Source organism: Phodopus roborovskii, unplaced genomic scaffold (assembly GCF_943737965.1).
Source record: "Phodopus roborovskii unplaced genomic scaffold, PHOROB, whole genome shotgun sequence".
NCBI lineage: Eukaryota > Metazoa > Chordata > Mammalia > Rodentia > Cricetidae > Phodopus > Phodopus roborovskii.
In genome coordinates, this window is record NW_026126418.1 from 37,704,281 (window position 1) to 37,724,583 (window position 20,303).

Genomic DNA, 20,303 nt, shown 5'->3' on the forward strand with positions numbered 1-20,303 from the left:
TCAGATCCTGTGTGATCTAAAGTGTGAGTTCAAGGCCAGCCTACACAATTTAATGAGACCATGTATAAAAAGAAAAAAGAATATAAAGAGCCTCAGGATAAACAGTGGAAAAGGCTTTCCATAGAGTATGTGAGGCCCTAGGAAGAAAAAGAATTAATACTCAAATTTGATTATAATAATAAATTTTATTATATTATACACTATATGTCATATTATAAAATATGTCATCTTATAGATTTCATAGTATTTACTACTTATAACAATTTTTCAGGGTTTAGGAGCTCAAACAGAGCTTGCTGAAGGCTAAGCAAACACTCTGTTACCAAGTTATATCACCAGAAAGAAGGTGTTTATGCACATCACACAATTAATAATTTCACTGAAAAGACACATATAGTGAATATACATGCACTTTTACTTTCAATTACCATATATATTTAATGTTATATAAATTCAAAAATATACAAAATACACAACCCCACATGCATATATGGATCATTTTCAAATTAGTACATTTCTGTTCTTTTAATACATTTTTTAATTTAATGCTTTAATATTTAAAGTCCTTGTTTTATGCTATATAAATTACTATTTTTATATAGGTTCTTGTCAATCATACCAAATAAATCAGATTTTTCAAGCATTAATTTTTAGGATTTAATTTTTACTTGATTTATTTTTAATACATTTTAATTAAAATAGAATTGCATCACTTTTCCTCTATTTGTTCTTCCTTTATTCCCTCCCTCATAAATAATTTAAATGATTAATTGTGATATTTGAAAACGTGGCTCTTCTTTGCCTTTATAATAATGTGCACTGATTTTCTCTGGTATAAAATTAAAAATTTCCCATTCATGTGGTTGAGATATAGCCTTGCTGATATGTTTAAGTGCAAATCCATGCACTGCCTGGAATGTTTTCTGTTACATTAGTTCAAATGGAAGACAGGACTGTGATAGCATAGTAAATGACTTTCCTAAGTATATAACTAGCAAAACAAAACAAAGCAGTGAGCTACCAGGTAAGTCTAAACATAAGTGAAAACCACTTCCTTTTACTTTGACTTTAATTAGAAGTTAAAGTCCAGGAAAATGTGATCAAATTTCAGGCTCCTGAGCATTAGCAGTGTGTTGCTTAAGATGTGCCTTCTTAGTTAACTGTATTTTCTGTCCTTTCTTACAGACTTTCATGGTTTTAAACAGAAGCAGAGTTATCTTCAGGTTCAATGCCGTCTCCATCTTCTGCACATTGTCTCCTTTCAGCTCTCTCAGAAGAGTAGCTATTAAAGTTTTGGTGAATCCATATCCTTTCTGAGAGTGGCTGGCTGTGTCTTAAATGCACTAATACTAAGTCCAGAGGCTCTGTTACTTGACAAGGCTTTGCCTTCGGTGTACTAATAACGGGTCAGATGTTCTGTTATTCAACCCCTGCTGCAGAATTCTTCTTTCTCATTGATATTATGTCATATTAAACACTGGATATTTTTGTTTAAATTTTCAGTGTTTGAAAACACATGAAAAGTGGAGCTTAATAAAATAGTAATAATAGCAAAAGTTAATCCTTATTTTTAATACAAATAACATGTATTTTCAATATTTACAAAAGGATCTTATCCCTTGTCCTTGTATTTAGAAATACAATTTAAATAAATAGGTCCTTTCTAATGCAATTGATTATCCATTATTCCTTGACCATGGTTTACCCTTTTTCGCCTGTTGATTTTAGTAAGTGTCATCATTGACAGCTTAATTATGTCCATGAATAATCCACCAGAATGGATACTGGTAGTACAGTAAGTTACTTAGTTTTAATATATGTAAAATAGTCTGAAGTTATATTAGTTTTTAGCATTTTAATCGTATTGTATTATATTAATCATAAAATACTCTGCATTGAAGCATAATACAATTTAGCTTTTTAAAATTTTTAATTTCTTAAAAAACAGTTATGAAGAAATGAAGTTTATTTCTCTCACAGCTTTGAAGGTTCAAGGACACAGGATCTCTGCTGTTAGGTTTCAGTTTCAGTTAGGTCATCTCTGCTACATTAAACTGTGTCCCCTGAAAAGAGCAGGAGTTCTGTCAGAAGCAGTCATTCATACCTTGATACCTTAAGCCAATGACTTGCATGAAGACAGCCTCAGCTTTTCTACTACTCCTCTCCCGAGTCTTATAGAAACAAATTAGCAGGTATCTCTGTAACACCAGGAACTCCAAATAGGCCCCATGTTTTAAAAAAAATCAATTTACTCATACATCACCACAATGGGATCAAGTTCCCAATATGTAAACCCTTGAATGATAATCTGCAGTTTAATATTTCTATTTTTAGATACTGGTATGTTTGTGGGGCATACTGATATGAGCACTGAGATTGAATTTTCTAAATAGAAACAAACATAAGCATGAATCAATTCATCCATTTGAGGATTTTTGCCCTTTCATTATTCTTACTTCGTTTTTGTTAGTGTTGTTTTGATCCATGCTTGCTGTGGAGCTCTTACTTGCCTCTATACACATAGCTCCTATTCTGAATATTGGGTCCAGACATTATAAGTGCAGATTATTAATTTAAGTATCTATAGCTCACAATTGACTGAGGGTTTAATTGTAGTAATTGGGATGTTTAAGTCTTTTGCTGTCTAGACATACCATAGTATCAAATGCATGTGGTTTCACATCAAGCTTGATTTATTTCTTATTCAAAGTTTTATTTATTTCCACTCATTAATAACTTGTCAATTTTATACTATTCACTGTTCTTGGAAATCTAAAGAGTCTGGTTTTCAATAGACTAATGGGGAAGCACATTAATTTTTTTAAGAATATAAAACTCGGGACAATAACTTCAAGCTTTAACTCTATTCAAAACAACTCCGTGTGTGTGTGTGTTTCTGTGTGTATGTGTATTCTTGAATACATTTGTATTAAATTTGGATTTAAATACTGCCATAATTATGTTAACTTTTCTATTTTGCATATATTTGATAATTTCATAATTTACGTATATACTATAAACATTGTATAAAACATCTGAGTTAGAACTATTGGGAAGAAGTATCAGTAGGAAGATGTCATCAAATTTGCTAACCAAGGCCACTACAGGGCATCACTGAAGGCCTCTCTACAGTTAAAGTTCAAGGGGAACAGAATCTTTGATCCTTGTGTGATTGACTGTTTTTACTTTCCAGATAATTTGCTTTTCATAGTGGATGACTGTCACAGATATAAAGTTTCAGAGTTGACAATGTACTATTCTCAGTAATTAACATTTGTGTGATTTTTTTTCTCTGCAGGAATACTTTACTTGGGATTTACACATTTGAAATACTTGTAAAAGTCATTGCAAGAGGTATTTGGGCAGGATCATTTTCCTTCCTTGGGGATCTATGGAACTGGCTTGATTTCAGTGTAACTTTGTTTGAGTGAGTACTTTTTCACATTGCAAACATCTTAAGGGTTTCAGTTCTCATGAGTCCCTCAGACAACTATTTATGGTTGGCCATTACAACTGAAAGGAATGGGTAGGGTGCTGTCTTGTTGAAAAGTGAAATGTCTTAACAACACACTGTAAGTGGTTTTTATTTTTGTTGTTGAGTTAAGGACTTATGGGAGGTCTCTAGCTTACTTGAGGCTCAGTACTGAACATTTCATTTAGCCTATGATCTGTGACAAGTAAGTATGCTAAATGTCTGAATAAAGTGTTTAAATACTCACAGTTCTTGAGTATTGTGTATAATGCTAGTTCTTTTCTAACTTTTCAATGCTTGTATTGATTGTATTCTCTTTTGTGGATATGAAATGATTAGAAGAGTTAAATTTCTGCTGAAAATAATTTAAAACAGATTTTACTTTATTCTTAAAAATAATTTTTATAAACAGTAAAAGCAATATCTACCATATGATAATATAAAATATAACCACTATTATAATTATAATTATTGTCATTTCTATTTCCATTATCATTTCTGTTCATTTTGTTGCCATCTAGCCCTTATCTAACCTTGGCAACAGTCTGTATTATTTGTATATACACATCTATGAAATTTGAATACATCATTCCTTTAAATCCCCATAAAAGTCCTCTGAATACCCACTTTAAAACCAAGATAATTGTGGCACAAAATTTTAATCATATTTCCTTTCTCACAGCTAGTAAACAGTAGTGTCATTTCTACCCAGGCATTCTGGCTGCAGTGTAGAGTCTCTTACACAGTAGCTATCCTGCCTTTTGCTCTTATCACTACTCCCTATCAGCAGGGTTTTAAGCATTTAAGATGAATCATATTCCTGTTTTTAACACCAGTTCATAGATTTTATTTTCATTGTCATTTTTTTTGTAAGAAGGTAACGATATTTTATAAATGTATTATAGACTTTTTCCACATGGATTCTAGCATAGAGTAAGAGTTATGATCTCAAAGTTTGAATTTGTGAACATCTACTACATAGTAGCTACCTTGTTCACAGCAAATTTGGCTTCCAATCAACAATAAAACTATTTCTAGAATAGAATAATGGGAGCAGGGGAAATTCTTGGAAATATAATTGTTATAGGACCTTTCAAAGATAGATTCAATGGCTACTAAATGACTCCAATTATTCCCACAGGCTTATCACAAGGTTTTCACCGTTAAACTTCATTTTAATACTTAAAACTATAAGAACCTTGAGGATTTTGAAGATTATTCCTCTGAACCAAGGTAAGAATTGATACTGGATTCATTGTCTTCACTGTGTTTTTTGTACATCTGTGGATATGTTTGAACTGTCTTGTCATTATTCAGAAAATATGTGAAATTGAACAATATTTCTACTTTGAAAACCATCTTAAGTCACCTAAACCTTAAATCTGCTAGTGAATCAGGAAAGGCAAGAAAACAATACATTTATCTCTTATGTGGAGGGGTTTTAATAATTGTGATGCAAAAATATAGATTACAAATAAAAAATGATTTCAATTTCAGTTATCTTTACATATTATAAAAGAAGTTATACAAACTCCTTAAATTCCAAAAAAAGCAGAGATTCTAAAATGCTACTTGTGACTCCTTCTTTTCATTTTATTGAGAAGCCAATTGAAATGAGTGAACATAGATTAATACTGTTATCACCATGCTATGTAAAAAACATAGATGAATGTGTTTCAGTTTGCCAGAAAATGTTATCCACCTTCGTAGTCTGGCCAAAATGAATGTAGACTTTTTAATTCCAATCTTAGTTGCTCACATTAATGCTCATATCAAACAACATAAAGCACAAAGAAATACACCTATATAATCTATCAATAGAATTTACAGAATAAATACAAGTTAGAGAGGACTTGTTTTGGAACAGGCTGAGAAAAATGTATATAGAGTGTGTATTAATAACAGTGAATGTAAAGCACATTTAAGGAACAAGGGTCTTTTGAAGCCACAAGAAAGGTCAAGACTGAGAGTGAGAATGCATAATTAAGTGCTGCTGTGCTGTAAAAGGACAGAAATCAGGTCAGATTAGAAACTGCAGATTCAGGGTCAGCGGGTGAGCCTGGAGACAGGCAGATGCCAGTGGTGTGTGCTGCCTCAGTGATAGAAGAATGGAGCCCAGCTGAAGCATGAGGGATTGAGAGATCAGCAGGAGTGCTCTGAGAATTGGTCCTTACCAAACACCAGGTGTTCGTGATTTTACTCTGCCTTACTAACTATCATTTTGGTGGGTTCATTTTAAAAGTCACACCCTTTCCTCTGTCCAGCCTGTCCAAAATGTCATGGGGCTGGATTGCCTGAAATGAGTTTAATTTGCTCATGCACCCCTACAGTCTCAGTTTACCCAGGTAAATTTAAAGGGAAACTCACTTCATGCTTTCTGGAATGCCACCTTTCACTCTGTGAGTGCAAGGCAGACAGACTGTTTGCAGGTCCTACAATGACCACAAACATCTCCACCCTCAAAATGTAGTTAAAAAGCTGTATATAAAATGGAGTCTCTCGGAGCCAAGGCTCATCTTTGGAAACAACTATCTTCCATAAATTGGAATAATTTATAGTATGGCATGGCCTAATCTTAACTAATAAAATCCTCCTTTTGTCTCAGTACTTAAATATGGTACTGTCATGTTCAGGGCTGTTCTCACAGACAGATAAAGCAGAGAGCTAATATCCTGACAATGGAAGACAGTGAGGACTAATTACAGCCTCCACTTCTGAATGTGCAGGCAAATGTTCACCTAGAAGGTGTGTGTGTGTGTGTGTGTGTGTGTGTGTGTGTGTGTGTGTGCAAGTGGACACACACAAACACACACACACATGCAATCAGAGAGCAAATCATATATTACTGTAGCAAATCATATATCACTGTAGCAAATCATATATTATGATGAAATCAGTAAGTAAAGGCACCCAAGGTGGATAAAGTGTATCAATAGTGAAACTGAGCAAAAAAGACAAGTAGAATGGAGAGTGACATGAAGAAAAACCAAGCTATACATATTTTAAGCCATCAACTTGCATACATTAAGCAAGGGTATTTTAGGATCTCTAAATTACATTCCAATTTGACAAAAGTGTTTGACAAAGGTACAACTTGGCATGGCAATCCAACCAAAGCCAGGAAGGAAATCAAAGAGTTCTGCTCTGGTGGGAACATAACACCTTTAACTTTCTTTATACATTGAGAATAATAAAAACATAAAATGGCAACATTTTCATCTTCACCAGAGGGAAGTTTAAGAAAGATGAGCAAATTTTAGGCAATTCAAGAAAAATAAGCTACTAGAGTTAAAAGTGGATATGCCGTAGGTGGCTCTTCCTTGTCTAGCAAAATCAGAGTAGAGCACCTGCCAAGAGATAGTACAAGACAGAAATAGAAGTGCATCATTCAGAAGACAGTAAATTCAGCTCTACATTAAATAGAAACAAGGAAAAAATCATGTGGTATTTTATTCAATTTTAAAATTATTTTAGTCTTCAAAATTGTTTATTGATCATACTCATCCACTGAAACGTTCCTCCAGCTCTCTCTAGAACACCACTCCATCTCCACCCCAAAGGTCAACATTTTTTGAGTTATAATTCACACGTGAATCTAATTAGTGCTGCAAATAAGTGCATGTGTGTGTGGCTGTTCACTGGGGTGGGACCTGGCTATTATACATCAGTTCCCAGAAGTTGTGCTTATGAGCACAAGACATACACCCCACAGACTCAGTCATCTGATTTTAAGGGTTTCAACAAAAGAAAACCTACATCTGTCAAGCAGAAGATGAAAATTAGATAAAACAGACATATCCTTACATTTTAAGATGAATACTGATATCAATTATAAGATGCTTGAGAAATATGAAGCAGTTATATAAGTAAAATGTGCTATTATCAATGCACCAAACAAAGGCATAGTATGAAGGACGTCTAAAGAGGTTCTCTTTTGGCAGATAGTGAGGTGGTTTAACAAAGCAGAGAAAACCACATTCTGTATTCTGCACGATTGGTGATCCTGAAATGACATCTGAGTAAATATAAAATATAAGCTTTCCCAAAACGCATTCAAACTTGTTTCTTTGGGTTGTTAATGAAAGGAAACCTTGAAAAATAGAAAAATAGTTTTACTAGATAATTCAGACACAATATTTTAAACCAAAGCCTATTTGTCTTTCTTTACTGCATGAACAGCCTGGGTATTGGCATGACAAGTCAGCTGTTCAAACAAGCACCCACTTAAAAGAGTGTATTCAAACTATCTCCTCAAGTATCACAACCAGGAATGACATAGAATCCTCTAGCTATGACTTTGTCTCCCAATATATTTTAGACCCAGGCAATAGGAATTAGAATGAAGGACAAACTAATTGATTTCAAAGGGACAGATATTTGCTACAGGAAAGGTTTTTTTTGCTATAACTGCTTTGATAGAAATATGTTTCTCTTTCTTTGGTTAAAAATGCTTGCCTATTCCCCCAGGCCTGCTGTCAATCGTGGCAACACTTACCCAGTGTTTGAAGAAACTGTTTGGTGCCATTGTCCTAACCCTGTTTTTTCTGACTATATTTTCACTTTTTGGAATGGGCCTCTTCATGGGCAATCTCAAGCACAAATGTCTGCGTTGGCCCCAAGAAAACGAAAATGAAACCCTGCACAACAGAACCGGAAGCCAATATTATACTCCAGGTAAGAATGACTCCATCTAATGATGGAGACATCATTTGAGAAATGAAGACTCCAATTCTGGGCAAGTTATAAATGTTATAATTATACTCAAGAACTAATTTGAATCTGTCTTTCACAATAATAAATTTCCCAATTTTCAGACAGTTAATCAGGAGAACCTAAATTTTGTAAAGTCTAAATTTCATAAAGTCATGAAAATTCTATGTTTAAATTCATTCCAGAGAGCTTAAAGTTTTGTTTTTTCCATTATTTAAAGAATTGTTTATTGAAGCATAAATTTTTAGTTTATCTCTTACAATGTTCGTGATTGTTCTAAAAGTCAGAATATCATTTAATATGTAAATTTTTACAATGGTTAAATTTCAGTTACTGCTATAGCTTTAACATATTTTAGTTCTGTTTTTTAGAGGAAGAAATTTTTTTTAGTAAAATATAATTTCTTAGCTCTTGGACATCAGTAAATACATGTATGTTCATCATGATATTTTCAGAAGAGATATAATAATAGCCATGCTGTCATTATCAACAGAATAGGGAAAAAATGAATTAAATTATGTTCCAGGGTTTTATAACTCCTAGAATGGGAAACTGGGATTCTATTCAAAGACTGTCTTGAAAACATATGCCTTTTCACCAGGCAATAAACTTACATTGATCTCTCATCTCAGATTAGGCCTCCATTGGCAATATTTAGGGAAAGTTTCTGTGTTCTTCTATTAAAAGTATAATCTTATGTAGCCCCCCCCCCATTTATATTGTGCTTCATAAACACTAGAAGAAATCATTACAGTTGAGCTCATTGGCCAACTGTATAGTAAGTATGATAGTGCTGCAACAGGGAAATGTAAGCACATGAACATGCCTAATGTTTCATTTCTTATCCATGTACATTCCAGTACTAAATCTAGTGCTGACTTCAAGGGAGGTGCACATTAAATCCTGATTCTAACTGAAGTACCCACTGGTTTTTCCAAATATGCTAATTATTTAAAATAAGCAATTATCGCTTCTTTACTAGTTATTTAAAAATAAACAATCAATGAAACAAAACAGAACTCCGACTCTTTGCATCTTTGCTGAAACATAGTATTGTAATTTTTCAAAGCATTCTGCTGTAAACTCTGCTAATCTCCTCCATTTTGTCAATGGCATATTAAGAATTATAGGAAATATTGTACTTATGAAATATTAGGACAAAGGCAGATGTGCGATTCCTATGGAAGTCAAGATGGACTTTGTGTGGCTGACACAAGTTTAAACATAGAACCTCATGTCTTTCTTATTTTTTTCAGAAAGAGCAAACTTCTACTATTTGGAAGGAGAGAGATATGCTCTCCTTTGCAGCAACAGGACAGATGCTGGGTAGGTAGGGGTAAGGCTTTCTTCTAAAAAGTCATTAACATTTACTCGTGGAATGAATGTTTGATTTACAACTATTCTTAGCTGACTATATTTTCTTACTTTATTAACAAAGCTATGCTGAAGAGTTGTCTTATTCTGTTAGATAAGTTTATAACAAAATGCCAGAGATCACAAGTCTTAGAAATAACATAAATGCATTCTTTAGTCAGGCAGACTTAAATCTTTATGTTCAAGTGCCCGAAAATTTGCTATGATGCTTGCTCTATTTATTGTACATCCTTGCTGCAGTTTCCCTTCCCTCCTCTTCTCTCAGTCCCACCACCTACCTCCTGCTCTGTTCCCAGCTCCCAATCCACTTCTTCTTTATTTTGTAGGGAAGGGCAGGTCTACCATGAGTATCAACAAAACACGGCATATCAAGTTGCAGTAAGACTAAGCACATCTCTAGGTATTGAGGTTGGGCAAGGTGACCCAGTATGAGGAGTAGGGTCATAAAAGCCAGTGAAAGATTTGGAGACAGTCTCTGTTCCCACTGTTAGGAGTCCTACAAGAGGACCAAGCTACACAACTGTAGCATATTGCCATCAAAGTGGCTTCATCCAGAAACTGATGGAAACAGTTGCAGACTCACAGCCAAACATTAGACAGAGTTCAGGGAATCCTACAGAAGAGGACACCACAAGAAAACTCACAGAATCAACTAACCATTGCTCATAGGAGCTCACAGAGACTGAACCTACAACAAGGGAGCCTGCATAGGACTGACTTAGGCCCTCTGAATATATGTGTGTGTGAGCTTTTAAAGAAGAGAAATATTAAAGGTGTACTGTTACTTTACTTAACTAAGTCTTTATGTATTTTATGTGTTTTTACATTAATCGAATTACTTAAAATATTAGTAAATAATTATTCAATAAGGCACCATAATTCTCATGTGTTGCTAATATGAACTCTTAATTATTTCATATATATGGGGTGGGAGCGTGCCATGGCACACATGGAGATCAGAGGACACTTTACAAGAGTTGATTCTCTCTTCCACCGTGTGATGTCAGAAAATTGAACTTAGATGATCAGACCAGATGACAAGTGAATTAACACACTTAGCCAGCTTGCTGGCTGCATCCTGTAGAGTATAAGGGAACAAATAAGAAAATAACAACAAGCCACTGTTGCCCATATGGACTTAGATGTGCTTTGATGTAGTTGAGATCTGCCATCTCTCCACAGACTCATTTCTTATATTGTTTTACGCCCTACCTTCTGGGAATTGACTAAAGCACTAAAGGAGGAGAAAGCACACTTGTGTAGTCCATATAACTTTGGGTGATGCAGAAGCTTTATCACTTAGCTTTCATTCTATCCTCAAATTCAGCTTCTTGGGCCCTTCTCTTTATAACATAACATTCAGTAACCCTCCACTTCAAATATCATCCATATTCCTTATGATGGCCTCTGGTTATGAACGTTAAGAATACAATGTTATATTTCAAGACAATGAACAAAAGCCATATGGTGTTTCACCTGTAACACCATAGTTTCAAGCATGGTAAGGTACCCAAATTTAATAGATGATGATAACAAGCATACCTTTGCTCTGACCCTAGGACTGCAGTTAAGAAAGCCTTGGTGCACAAGTGTTTTAAACCACTGCTTCTTCCATTATATGTCAAAGGCACACAATTTGGCCAACCCTCAAATAATGTCAGGGAGAAACTATGTAAAAGCTTATGTAGAAGAAAATTGCATTTATTGACCCAATACCATAAGGAACCACATTACTCCATCCTTACATAGATAAAACTTTGAGAACTCCCTAAAAGGGAAGGAAATAAATATTTAATGTGCTTTTTCCACAAGTTCTAGCTCTGCTTTTTAATTATTAATGTGACAAATGTTTTCTCACTCTTAAATAATGGGAAGTGAGGGTCTGTGGTGAGATCACTTGAAAATTAGGCCCTCAAATATTGTAGTTTATTTTTATCAGTGCTTTTTCCTAACATTTATTATACTTTCACTATAATGTTCACAGGTTTTCCAGTCCTTTCACCCTCCTTTCTTCTCTCTCTCTCTCTCTCTCTCTCTCTCTCTCTCTCTCTCTCTCTCTCTGTCTGTCTCTCTCTCTCGTGCTATGGTGTTATGGCTTGAACTGAAGGACTCAAAATGCTAAACAGTTTAGCACAGAGTCACATTTTCAGCTTCTCTAGTTTGACTTTTAAAGTGTTTGGTGTTTAACACCAAAATGATGAATAACAATAGTATATTATATTATTATATTCTTGAAGTTGGTAAATATTTTTGCTATGGTTATTGTAAATATGTAAACCATGCATATTTTAGATTAATTTAGCCATTTAACAATGTATAATTTTTTAAATCATATATGCAACAAATATATTTATATTATTAATTAATCTTTAAATTAAATCAATCTTTAAAGAATGGCTTTTTGAAAACTAACTTGGAGCAATTTTCAGGTGAAACAACCTGAAATATAACTCATATTTAGTGTATTCTGTAAAAAGAAAATTGTTAACCTTTGGCAAATTGATAGCTCTATGCTCTTGGGCAGAGGCTCGATAGTATTTTTGATTGGTCCATTGCCTGAAAGTTGCTTGATAGTTAACATGTCTTCTTTTTTTGTCTTCTTTAGGCAGTGTCCTGAAGGTTATGTGTGTGTAAAAGAGGGCACAAATCCTGACAATGGTTTCACTAATTTTGACAATTTTGGTTGGGCATTTCTTGCTTTGTTTCGATTGATGACCCAGGATTACCCTGAATTACTTTATCACCAGGTAAGAAGGTAATCTGAGATAATCTTCAGACAACATAATCCTAAAATGTTAAAGGTCTTTTCCTCACCCTTACAAATTACAGCTCAAATTGTAAGTCAAGTTGTTACAAAGAAATTGTGACTGCATACACACACACACACACACACACACACACACACACACACACACAGAGAGAGAGAGAGAGAGAGAGAGTGTGTGTGTGTTAGAGCCTTTGTGGGAGTTTTGTGTGAAGAAACTCTCTGTCAATTCCTGTGCCCTGTCTTTGTTTGGCCTCTAATAGTTTATCTTCACAACTATGCTCCAGGGTCAAAGTGAAGACCCTGTTTTCCACGTGTTTCACTTAGGATATACCAGCTAAAATGGTGCGAATAGGATACAATCCAACAGTAGCCAGACTCAGAGTTCAGGCTCTGATCTTTTCCCTTGCACTCTAATACTTTTTCTTCTGGTAGCTGCCTCAGCTACCATCCTAATGGAAGCAGCCATCTGCCATGCTGTGGTCAGATACAGTGAACACATGTGCAACATATGCCCCTTCAGCACGACCTGAATTCATTAAGAACAGCTGTTTACTTATTTTTTAGATCAGAAATTAAAAGTTAACCCCTGAAGCTCACTTTCTTGTTCCAAAGGCCATAATGCTGACCTGTTTGATATATGTGATATATACAAAGAGTATTTCTAAGGAATAACTCTTGAATCAAATTACTGGGTGCCTGTAAGATAGGCATGCCTTAAATAATTTTATTAAGTGAAATTTTCTATTTATTTTTATTCTATTTTGTGATTTCTACTTAAAATATTAAACAGTGCTCCTGATGTGATGATAGAAGTCTTATTGTTATAAACATAATATCCAATTTTTAATAATTTGCCTTCATAGGTACTATTGTGTAGCAGTATGTCAGGAAGGGATGTCACTTGTTACAATAGAGAGTCAGGGTTAATTTAAAGACTATTTTTATTCCCATGAATTATATAATGTTATTATCAAAGCAGCATAATTAATATCCAAAGATAATAGAACAAAGAGTTGTTACCCCTGATTCTAAAGGTTCTTTGTTTAGAGTTAAGAGTATTTTTCCTTTAAACATGCATTGTGTTGAGAGAGCTGTTTCACTGGGTCAATATAAACAAATGTCTTGTTCCCCTTTGATACGGTGCCAATGATAGACCAAAAACCATACTTCATATATTATAGAACTTCTGGAGTTTCCTAGTCCACACATACCATTATGGCAGAATTATATGCAGTACAATAGAAAATGGCTAGAATCTTGGGTGAGGTTCCAATGACCACCCTCATTTATAATGTCAACTATCAAAAGGTCTGATAGTTAGGATCTCTTGCAGATAGCCACTCAAGCCTTGGTGAAAATGAATGTAGTTATGATTGAAGAATATGATTGAAGAATGACATTCCTTAAATGTCACATACCAAATACACTTATTTCTATTATGTCTAAACTGTGATGTGAGTCTGTATGTGCACATGTAGTCCTTAAAAAAATGATAATATATAATCTTCAAAGATTGCTCAGTAGATTAGAGAACTTTCTGGTATTCCTAAGACCTGAATTTGTTTTCTAGAATCTTTACTATATGGCTAACAAACCCCTGTACTTCCAGCTTCGGGGGAATTTGGTGCCCTCTTCTTATCTCTGTATGCCACCTCCAAGCATGTGTCAAAACACACATGTGAACTCACACACACACACACACACACACACACACACACACACAGAGAGAGAGAGAGAGAGAGAGAGAGAGAGAGCCTTTAAAAATGATTGAAAAATGTAATTTTTTGAAAGCATAGACAGTGGATGATAATGTATTCCTAAGTAGAAATCAAACATGCTAAGCATTTGTAAAGTAAAATTGTATTATGGGCTGCTATTTACTTGTTTGTGTCTTGGTTTTGCTTTTTCTTTTGTTATTATTTGGGTTTTATGAGATAGGGTCTCTCTCTCTCTCTCTCTCTCTCTCTGTCTGTGTGTGTGTGTGTGTGTGTGTGTGTGTGTGTGTGTGTGTGTGTGCAGCTGGCTGGTCTGGAGCTCTTTGACTTCAACTTACGAATATTTACCTGTCTCTGCCTCCCAAGGGCTGATATTAAAGGTGTGTGCAAAAAGAAAGTTATTAAAATGTCACAAGTAACATTTTTGTTGTGTAAACCAATTTTCTAATTGCATTATGGTATCATTTACATTTTTATTTCCTACCATTTATGACAAGTTTCTGCTTCTACCATAGCACTCAGAGCTTATATCTGAAGGTGCCTTGCTATTTTTCTAAATTATTCTTCCTCAAAATCTTTTTCAATTTTGTTTTTTTATTTGGACTTTTGTTCAAAGCCCATTTGTATGATGCAGTGCCCTTTATGATATCTGCTGTATTTGATGATGAAATAAGACATTTACTGAAAAGCCTTTTCTTATAATTGTTTTCATGTATATTTCAAACTCCACAAAATTAAAGCTTTCATCTGTCATGATTAATAGTCAAATTCCATTCTTTGGCTTTTACCTCATCCCTTTCAGAAAGAATGCACTGTATTCAACCTCATGATATGCCATTATAAGTATTTGTTCAGATATTTCCTTCATTAGGAAGTAAACTTCAAACTTCCTCAAAAGGATTTTGTCTTAAATTAATTTAGGAAAAACAATAAATTAAATATTGTGAATGATGTCAATCTGTATAGTTGTGAAGCCATTGCTTTTTAAATATATATATATATATATATATATATATATATATATATATATATCCACATGTATGTTACAGAACTGTCCAGTTAGCATCATTTTAAAGTCTACCTCACACTCTTCAAATGAAAAGGAAACAGAAACAGAATCTAGGAGGCTTTCAGACTTTGAATGTAGTCAGGACTTTAATTTCTTGTTCCTGCATCTTTATTGTATAGTAATTGCTTTGATTTGATGGTAGATTTTACTTACAGTTTCTCTAAACTCATTATTCAAGGCTCAGAAAAATTCTTTTGTTGTTCCCAAGGAATACAGCCCTGTTTTACGCAATATTGTGTTTGATCCAGGTATTCCTTGCAACACATTAGTACAAGCATGTGGGAATCTTTTCCAGCTCTCATGAGCAGAGATGAATTTAACAGAATAGTTAAAGTTTATTGTGGATACTTGCTTCATTTTATCCTCCTACAAACTCTGTGGACTCAGTTATAGAATTAGCCTTTTTTTTTTTTTAGCTTAAATGAGGAGTTTATTTAGAAAGGGGAGTGAGGGAGAAGAAAGAGACATAGAGGCACCAGGAACAGAAGAGGAGAGAGGGCTAGAGAGAGAGGGGTGACAAGAAGTTGGGGGTAGCTGGTGGCCAACAGACAGCAGGAGAGGGAGAGAGAGAACAAAAGAGAGAGAGGAAGAGAGAGAAAGATGGGGGTATGCTTGCTTTAAAAGGGAAATTTTCAAAGCTCTCTAATGAGTGACTTAGCGATGACATGGGTCATATGTGTCCTGCCCATCGTCAGGGGGCGGGGTCAGCAGACTGCTGGTTTCCAACATTCCCATCTCTTATTATTATTAAAAAGGTCGGGGGGTGGGAGTGGCAGTTTAGGGAATTAAGGACATTGAGTTCTCAAGACTGTTTCCTGCTGACTTGGGAAGTTGATCTTTGAGGGATCTGAGAAAGCTGGGGTGCTGCCACATCCTGGTAGCTATTTGTTTCATTGCAGTTCTGACAATATGGAACTCTGGTGTCTCTTTGAGACCTGACAAGATGTTGGCAGAGCAGAAGACAGGGTCAAGTTTAAAAAAAAAAAATAACTACTTCTTAGGTCCTGGTACTTGAAGGGAGATAAGATGAGGGAGGGGTTTCCTAGGTGAGGGAAGGGAGTCCTGGGACCAGGGAAAGGTTGAATATTGGTTGAATATTTATTTGAAGTGAATCTGACCTGTTTGGATGGGTCCAATTCGGCTTCCTGGAACTTACAAGAATCCTTTGAATTTGTGAAAACATAAATATTAGGCACATTAGCAGCATACTCATGTTAGAAACGATTTGGCTGGAAGAATTAACTCATACAACTGACAGATCTTTAGCACAGTGAAAAGCACCTTAATTTTGAGCTTATAGCTATAGTTATGATCATATAATGGCATAGTATGGTGTTTAGTACTCTATCAGAATTGGATTAGTAGCTCATTAAAACTTTATTGATTAATGTTAAGAGCATAAATAGTAGCAACCTTAAAACACCCATTTCTGAAATCTGTTTTGTAACAGTTGGATCCTTGAATGCTACTTTAAGCTACCAGTTGTCAAAAGCATCAGAGTTCTTGAGAAGGATAAAATTTTACCTGAATGATTAGAGACCAATAGGGACTTACTAGCTGGCAGCATAAACAGCTACCCCCAGGTCCTCCATAGTTGTTGAAGTCAGAGGCTTTAAGGATATCTGCCTTCTGCTGATGGCATGAGACCTGAGGATTAGGAGCTTTTGGAAAACTTATCTACCAATGGACCAAACAATGTGGAGAAAGTCAATTCCACTGCCCTCTTGTCCATGGTCCTTAGAACCCTATGCAGCAGTTGAGATGAAAGGCAGGATCGCTTAGTAGCTAGTGTTGTCACTTTTATGGGTGGAGTTTTTTCAGTGTCCATCAGTCTTCTTGGAGGAAATGAGTGGTACCAGCAGCTGGTCTGTCTCTCTATTATAAAAACTGTTTAATGAAACACTTTAAATGTCATATTCTCCAGATATCTGAGCATTTGAGGGCATCTGACTGTTTAGTATATCTCAGTAGACAAAATTTGTCTTTAGTTACTTTTCTTAAGCAATAGGTGGCTAGGTAAGGCTTTATCCTTGTAATTAATTAATCTGTCTGGAAAACTGGATCCAATCTGAGAGGCTGTGGAAGGATGTTTTACTCAGAGGATTCCAGCATAACTATAACTGGTTTTAACTTAGTAGGTTAGATGTACATCTGTAAAGGACAAAGAAGTAGAGTAAAATTCTTTTTTGTAACAGAAGCTTAACCCTTACAAACAGCTTACAAGAAAGGACTATTTTGTTAATTTGAAATAGACCTTTGTAACCTTAAATGTTTACCATCATTTGAAGACACATGACAGTTTAGAAATATTTGAGACTTAGTACAGTTGAATTAGCCATTTTTATACTAAGACCTAATAAGACAAGAATTTCCCCCCTTACTCCATTTAGGACACATATTTGAGTCTAGATAAGTGGTACACATCTGTAATGGCAGCCCTAGGAAGGAGAATTGTAAGTTGATACTGGCTGGCCTGAGCTGTATAACAACAACAATCCTGTGTTAAACAGGTGGATTTGCGTGTGTGTGTGTGTGTGTGTGTGTGTGTGTGTGTGTGTGTGTGTGTGAGTACTTTTAGTCTATATTATAATCATAATATGAAAATTTAATATATCTGAGATCTAAGATTGTGAAGTGTATTTCCGCAGTCTGACCATTATATGCTTATTGAATATAATATTATATATCATATACAAGAGTTACTGGATAAGATATGAAATATATATTTCCTTATTTTTCATGACCTGTGGCAAATCCTAGGCTGTTCACTCATGGCCACTGAATGGATTAGTGTTAATAGCAGCTCTTACTAAGTGTATAAATATTTAATCAAATCATGAGTAATTGTCTTAACGTACTAATAGGTTACTAAAATCACTTTTTAAAGTCTAACATGCTCTAAGGAAATAAGACATTGTTTCAGAATAAATTTGGAAGTTCTTACTATTCCAAAGCCATCCTAAACTTTCTTTAGATAATATTTTTCTATCTGTTCAAATGTTTGCATAAAGATCAAAAAAAATCTCATTTAGTTATATTCATATATATTGAGCCATGGGACAAAAATAAATTTTATTTTATACTTACATTTTTTTGTAATTTTTTGCCATAGCATATGCAATTATTATGAAATCAAAGAAAATCATGTTCAGTTCAGAAACATACAATTCTATATTTATCCATATTTCTTCTTGTCATTATGTTGCACAAGTCTCATGTATTCTAATTGGTTTTCTCTAAAGACTTTATCAGAGATAGTTCTGATAGGCCGAGAAACATCTTTTCTATTAGCCAGGATTTGCACGTTGTGACTTTCTCATAAATTGGTGATCAGATAAAATGATCTTTGCAACACCTTTTGAAATTATCCAAAGAGATAAAGAGAGAAAGATTTTTCTGTATTGGCATTTTACATCTTCTTTATTGCACAGGGTCAATTTTTTCCTTTGCTGTGTTTACTCTGGTAATGAATACATGAATTAAAATTCACCCTAAATCAGGGGAATTCATAATTTGATCTCTTGATTTGTTAGCATATATTCTATGTCATATATGTATATTTAAAATTGAAACAACTTTCATTTATTTCTTCAGGTTGTAATTACAGGTTTAAATTATATTTTGATTATATTGAATTTATGACTAAATTACTTTTATAACAAAATTTTATTTTTCATCTTAAATGAGGAAGATATATAAAGATAAAGATAAATAGTAGCTCTCTCTTTCTTCTGTGTCCCACCTCTCCACAGATCCTTTATGCTTCTGGAAAGGTTTACATGATATTTTTTGTTGTGATCAGTTTCTGGTTTGCCTTTTATATGGCAAGTTTGTTCTTGGGAATACTTGCTATGACCTATGAAAAGGAAAAGCAGAGAGCTTCTGAGAAACCTAGAGACATGGAATTTAAATTTCAACAGACTATGAAAGAAGAGGAAGGAAATGAAGCAACTGAGGTACAAGTTTGTCATTTTCAGACTCATAATAATATCAGAAGAACTTCTCAAAATCTTGGAGTATATGGCCTTCTGACAGATGATCATATTTGTGTAAAATACAATATCAGAAAACAGTATTCTTGTTGGGGCTGGAAAGATGACTAATCAGTTAAGAGCATGCACCACTCTTGCAGATATGAATATGATGCCCAATATCCATATCACTCAGCACAACTACCTGAAACTACAGCTCCAAGGGACTTTCACACTCTCTTCTGGACTCCACAGGCACATGTATCCAATGCACACTAACAGCACACTTACATACACCCAACCACACAAATGCCTCATTAAAAGTAAATATCTCACAACATGTTTTCACTGAAAAGGACTCACTTTTGCTGTCTTGGGTCACTGTCCTTTACATACTTCCTCCTTCACAACATAATTTGGTAAGAATGACCAACATATTTGAATATTTTCATATATTGTTGATCTAATGTTGCATTATTGCTATTAGGAAAGTCTTGATATATTGTCTTCCTGTAACTTGACTTCTCCTTATAGAGATGTAATTCAGATAGCTCATCAGAATTAGCTTTAAACAGTGTGTTCAGTTTTAAATGATGACTTATTTCAACTTTTGCTCTAAAGATCCTGGTTAAAAGTATAGTGCTAAAGTTAGAAAAACAAAATGTTAACAATCTGGTCTATTCAAGAAACAAGGGACATCATGACGTATGAAATTATTTTATCCATAGATGATGAAGTCCATGACAAACTAATAATATTTACTGTAATTTTAAATCCCCTAGTCTCATACATAAGTAATTTTCCAGATGGTTAGCCTCCTATAAAAATCCAGGCTGTGAATCTGAAAGTATTAGCTGCAGTGATGTGGAAGAGATTGTATAAAATCCTTTTTTAAAGTGAACATATATTTGTGACAGGGAATGAGAGGACAGAAGAATGCAAGTTCTGGAGTTGCAAGCAAGCACACCTCTTTATTTAAATAATTTTCAGGAGGACTGGAAAGTGGTTAAAATTGAGACAGAAAATAAAATTTAGAGAAGAAACACATTTGGGAATTCTATTATAGAAGGAGAAAATAGGTAGGGAAAAGCAGAGAGGCCAACAAGTGACATGGCACTAATTAGACAGTTTAGGAAAGCTATCTGAGAGATCCATTAATACAAAAATTACTTCTGACATAAAAGCAGCTGATAAAAGCAGCATACATGTAGTGATCAATACTGAA

The 20,303-nt window shown here is 34.5% G+C and overlaps 1 protein-coding gene across 1 annotated transcript in view; it reads left to right on the top strand.

The window, feature by feature from the left end:
* Scn7a (sodium voltage-gated channel alpha subunit 7) overlaps window positions 1-20,303 on the top strand; it is an 83,186-nt gene that overhangs the window by 23,944 nt on the left and 38,939 nt on the right. The window contains exons 3-10 of the mRNA XM_051184548.1: window positions 1,186-1,304; window positions 1,706-1,795; window positions 3,299-3,427; window positions 4,614-4,705; window positions 7,940-8,146; window positions 9,439-9,508; window positions 12,162-12,303; window positions 18,860-19,063. Coding sequence (XP_051040505.1) covers window positions 1,186-1,304; window positions 1,706-1,795; window positions 3,299-3,427; window positions 4,614-4,705; window positions 7,940-8,146; window positions 9,439-9,508; window positions 12,162-12,303; window positions 18,860-19,063 — 1,053 coding nt within the window. The remainder of the gene's footprint in view (window positions 1-1,185; window positions 1,305-1,705; window positions 1,796-3,298; window positions 3,428-4,613; window positions 4,706-7,939; window positions 8,147-9,438; window positions 9,509-12,161; window positions 12,304-18,859; window positions 19,064-20,303) is intronic.